Raw genomic sequence first — 5,210 nt, forward strand, 5'->3', positions numbered from 1 at the left:
ACAATGTAGTTAGCACAGGTTCGATCTCGCGACATGAGACACAAAGCATCTTTGCACACCCTTCACTGTTGGACTAAAGGTTATGTTTGTATCAAGGGTGTGTAATTTTCTATATGTAGCAATATTTAGTAGAATTTGACCTATATACACCATGTAATTTTTCGGCGAAGGGTGTTCACGTGAACACCTTTACATGGCTGTAGCTCCGCCCTGCAGATCACAAATAGAAAGGGATGTAACAATGAGAGTTTACTAAATGTACCAAAAATAAAATGAAATTACAGTCTACTAATAGCTTGAAACATTTCTCAAATTATGTGTCTAGAAAACGATTTATGATTTTCGATGACAAACCTAAAACCCCTGATATATATTCCTTAGCTTTTTTTTGGTTAAAAGGACTGAATATTTTAAATTACTAAGCGTCATTACAAAATATCAGGTCACTGCGGACCGAACGTAGTTCCATAATATTTCATTGACAAACATAGAGAAACTACCAAAATATCTATGAAATCTTTAGAAAATATCATTATTGTTCTTTCATAAGCTAGTAGATCTGTCACCTATCTGCTGCGCGATGATTGGTCCTCACCAACATTTACATCAAGCACTTGATATAATTTTCACGCTATCAGATTACTTAAAAAATATATAACTACAGATATCCTTTTATAACAAACGGAATTAGTAAACCGAGAATTAAAAAAAATAACATATTATAACAAATTAAATTCAATAAGTTAAAATTGTTAACCTCTCATATAATTTGAACATGTTTCAAGTTTTGAAAAATTTATCTTAAATTTAACTTAACATCCCCATACCTTAACCTAAAAGTAGTAATTTGGAGGTTCTTTCCTACATAATAATATGATTCGGACTTATTACAGTAATAATAATTTGCATTAAGTTATTATTATTTTATTCACTTAAGCCCACAAATAGAAGATTTCTTGTGACTTTGGTTTTTCATGAAAGTTCCAACAATAACAATATACACAAGCATTATTTAATTAGCTGCTAGGATAATGTGACAGAATTCCAACCGGCAGACTTGTCTATAAATAAACTCCTTTGTCAAAGAACTGAATACTCCTTACATTCTCTTCTTCTTCTTTTCCAAACTCACAGAACACCTTATTGGTGATCATATCTTCAACTTGTTTTAGTCAAAAAGTCAAAAATGGATTTAAGAGAAATTGGAGCTACACTTCCCCCTGGTTTTAGATTCTGTCCCAGTGATGAAGAATTAGTATTTCATTATCTCTACAAGAAAATTTATAATGAAGAGGATGTTATTAAAGGTAGTTTAGTGGAAATTGATCTTCACATTTGTGAGCCATGGCAACTTCCTGGTATGTTTATTAATTTCTCTTCTTCTTCTTCTCTAATTAATTAATTACATTTTTCTCTTGATCATCAAAATTTAACACTTCCATTTATTTAGACATGCAAAGAAAATTTTCTTAAAAGATGAACTAGGTGACTTGTGATTAACTGTTTTAATCACTGCTTGATCACGCATGAATTAATCAAGAAATTAATTGCAAAATAACTATAAGCTGTGTTTCCTGCTGGGATGGGTACTGCTATCTATTCCTCTGTTACATTTTAAATGACGTATAGTGGTGTACTACTAAAAATTGCGAATTTCTGATAGAATATGTCGGAAATTGGCACGTCGAAAATATTTTCGACAAATTTTGTGTCGGAGATCCCATATTTTTTATGACGTTTCAACAGGAAATAATTGATACTATTTGGTCTTTTGCTGATATTTTTTTTTATTGCTACAAGATTACCAGTATTATGGGGTAAATCATTAAAAAAAAAATAGGATGTAAATCAACTCATTTTAGGATGAAAAGTTTTAAGCTCAATATGTATTAACGATTATCTTGAGAAAACTAGCTCTTTCTTATTCATTTTATTTGATATATCTGCCTTTTTATTTTATTTTAAAAAATGATACATTTCTATAATATAAAAATTTAACTTTAAACTTTCGAATTTGCCTTAACGACATAATTTTATAATCACTGAAATGCACGTCAATAGAAAAGTCTCTCGAAATAGTCGCGCAGATTTTGTCTATCAGTAACCTTGGTTGATCAAAGACAATTTTTTTGGTCACTCTGTCCGTCATACACTTAACTATAAAACGAAGTTGAGGGAGTAACTATTAGTGTTTAAATTTATCTAACTTCCATTTGATCTTGTTCTTATTATTTGTAATAATTGCCTACTCTTATTATTTCATGAAAATGTTGTTACATATTAGAGGTGGCAAAGCTCAACTCTAGTGAATGGTACTTCTTCAGTTTCCGAGATCGAAAGTACGCTACTGGTTTTCGGGCTAACCGGGCCACAACTTCGGGTTATTGGAAAGCAACGGGCAAGGATCGAACAGTGCTCGATCCTCAAACACGTAATATCGTAGGGATGAGAAAAACTTTAGTCTTTTACAAGAATAGAGCTCCTAATGGCATTAAAACTGGTTGGATCATGCATGAGTTTCGACTGGAAAATCCCCATATACCTCTTAAGGTACGAATTTAAGTTATATACATCATTAATAGATAAGATTTTCTTTTAGTATTAGCGACTTTTAACTTGTGATAGCATGTTAGTTATCATTTTTATCAAATTACTGATTAATGGAGTAATTATCAAGAGGATACATGTAATTATCTGATAAATGACCTCATTGTATAAATATATTTTTCAACTTCAGTGCATAAAGCTTAAACTCTTAATATATATTGTATTCTTTATTCTCCGTGCAACATTTTTCTCTCCTCTTTTCTAGTTCTTACAAAAATCCATTTTAATGCACTTTCCTTAGATGGATCATGTTTTTTTTCTTTTTAATCTCTTTTCTTGTGATCACGACAGGTTATGTTTTTTGAAAAGGTTGTACACATTGGTTAAATTTGACGAGATTTTAAGACACATGTCAAATATTATATTTATTGTGTAATGCACGTTTTGTAAATCTTTCACAATTAGAATATATTTTGAAACACATGTAAGATGCTTGAAGATTGAAAATTCCAACGAGTTTGTATATCTTTCACAGTTAGAATAGATTTTGAAACATATGTAATATGCTTGAAGGTTGAAAATTCCAACGAGTTTGTATATCTTTCACAATTAGAATAAATCTTGAGACACATGTAAAGTGTTTGGAAGGTTGAAAATTTCGGGAAAAAAATTGTGAGAAATTTCTTAGAAACCTCCTAGTTCGAAACAAGACAAGAAATATGAGTTAAAGTTATATAATAGTGACCACTTTCATTTGTTTAACTTTTTGTTTGTGATCATTGAACAGGAAGATTGGGTATTATGTCGAGTGTTTCACAAATCAAAAGATGAGAACAACAATTGTACAAACAAACTTAGCCCACAAAACACGTACGACGCTTTTATCACTTCTTCAAATTTGTCCCAATGTCCTGATCTCCATATGAACAGTCATTCATTGCATAATTATGACATTAATTACCAAAATCCACCTGATCAAATTAGCCAAAACTCAAACACAGTGCATCATCATTTGTTTGATTTATTAGTAAAGGACCATCGTGAAACGACCCGCTTGTCCCAGTGCAGCCAGGAGGATGATCAATACGGATTGTTGCTCGATATGGATTTTGAAGTACCATGTTTTCAAGATGAAGGAGTTCATTCTAGCCTTGAAGACATGAGATTTGATGATGAAAATAACACGGTTTTCATTTGAATCGTTGATATTATTGGTAGTTGGATTAATTATTAATTAGTAGTGAAGGGAACATGTATATATATGTTGAATTCGTGAAGATGCATTCTATTGTTTGTTAAGGAATTCGTTAACCAATAATTATTCATGTTTTCAGTTTGGTTATATATTGTATATCATGTATATCCTTATGGATATCTTTATTATACCATGTATATCCTTATTATACTGTATATATAATTAGATATACACACTTAAAATGTTGGAAAAAAAATTATACCTTTACCATATTTCAAATATATTATACTTATTGTACCATGTATTTCTTTATTATACCAGGTATATCTTGATTATACGGTATATATATACACACACTAGTTTCATGAGGCTCGTGCTAAGCCCGGGCACAAGTTTAAGATATAAAAATAGACATTTAATTAATGAAATATAATTTGTATTACACCATGTTGTGAGCATATAATTTCTTTACTTATAGATAGTTTATTTTGATGCCTTTTAAGTTTTAATTTCATTTATAATTTCATGTGGCAAGATTATATGCTAATTAAATATGGTGATTTAAACTTAACTTTAGATGAAATTAAGGAAAAATTAAATTCATCAAAATGAACCTCAAAAATCAGTTTATTCTTCATATATAATTTATGCTTAAGAATATTTTCAATTAACCAAATAAGATATTTGAAAGATAATTCGATCTTGATTGATATCACTACTTTTATTTTCAACACTCTCAACAATTTTCTACTTTAAATATTTGTGAACTGTAATATAACATAGAATTTAAAAAATGATGAATAAAATTGTCCACAAATCATCTGACAAGTGGACCATGGGCCCCGGAATTCCAAATAGATCTATCCACCAACTACCATATATTTTTGTTTCGTTTTCTATTTTGGATAGTTTTTGCTGGTTTACTACTTAAGTAAAGCACTACTTTTTCTTTGTTGTTCTTTAATTATTAGAGAAATGTTTAACTTTCTTTTTTAAAAAATAAAAAATAAGGGTTAAAAAAAGATAAAGAATGAGACCGGACCCTAAAAGTCAAACCCGCAAGAATGGAGAAAAAAAACGTAACCTAAAGCCCAGATTTGAAGAACTACTGTCTAATTTATTTTTTACTTTCGCTTAATTCATCGATAAAAAAAAATCTTTTATTGGCTTGCTAATTCTAAATGGTGAAACTCTAACTTACTTCCATTAATTTCATTCAAAGGAAAACACAGATTTTTCCAAAAGCAAAAGGAAGATGGCCACCAGCGAGCATGGAAATGAAGAATGAAGAGCAAACAGAAAATGAAAAGCTTAAAAGAAGAACGGTAAGAAAGAAAATGAGAGATACCAAAAAAATAGAGAGTATAGAGTTGTTAGGTGGGACCAGGAAGCCACTGTCCCACACAACTTTACATGGAGTAAAATTTTGAATTGCACCAGCCATGTGCAGGCTTTCTATAGGACCCTT

The 5,210-nt window shown here is 30.3% G+C and overlaps 1 protein-coding gene across 1 annotated transcript; it reads left to right on the forward strand.

The window, feature by feature from the left end:
* Positions 1-1,058: 1,058 nt before the first annotated feature.
* On the forward strand, positions 1,059-3,883 carry LOC132626714 (protein CUP-SHAPED COTYLEDON 3-like). The gene is made up of 3 exons (XM_060341674.1): positions 1,059-1,358; positions 2,285-2,550; positions 3,335-3,883. Exons 1-3 carry the CDS (start codon positions 1,187-1,189, stop codon positions 3,743-3,745), a joined length of 849 nt encoding a protein of 282 aa, XP_060197657.1. The 5' UTR covers positions 1,059-1,186; the 3' UTR covers positions 3,746-3,883.
* Positions 3,884-5,210: the final 1,327 nt, after the last annotated feature.

Source organism: Lycium barbarum, chromosome 1 (genome assembly GCF_019175385.1).
Source record: "Lycium barbarum isolate Lr01 chromosome 1, ASM1917538v2, whole genome shotgun sequence".
Lineage (NCBI taxonomy): Eukaryota > Viridiplantae > Streptophyta > Magnoliopsida > Solanales > Solanaceae > Lycium > Lycium barbarum.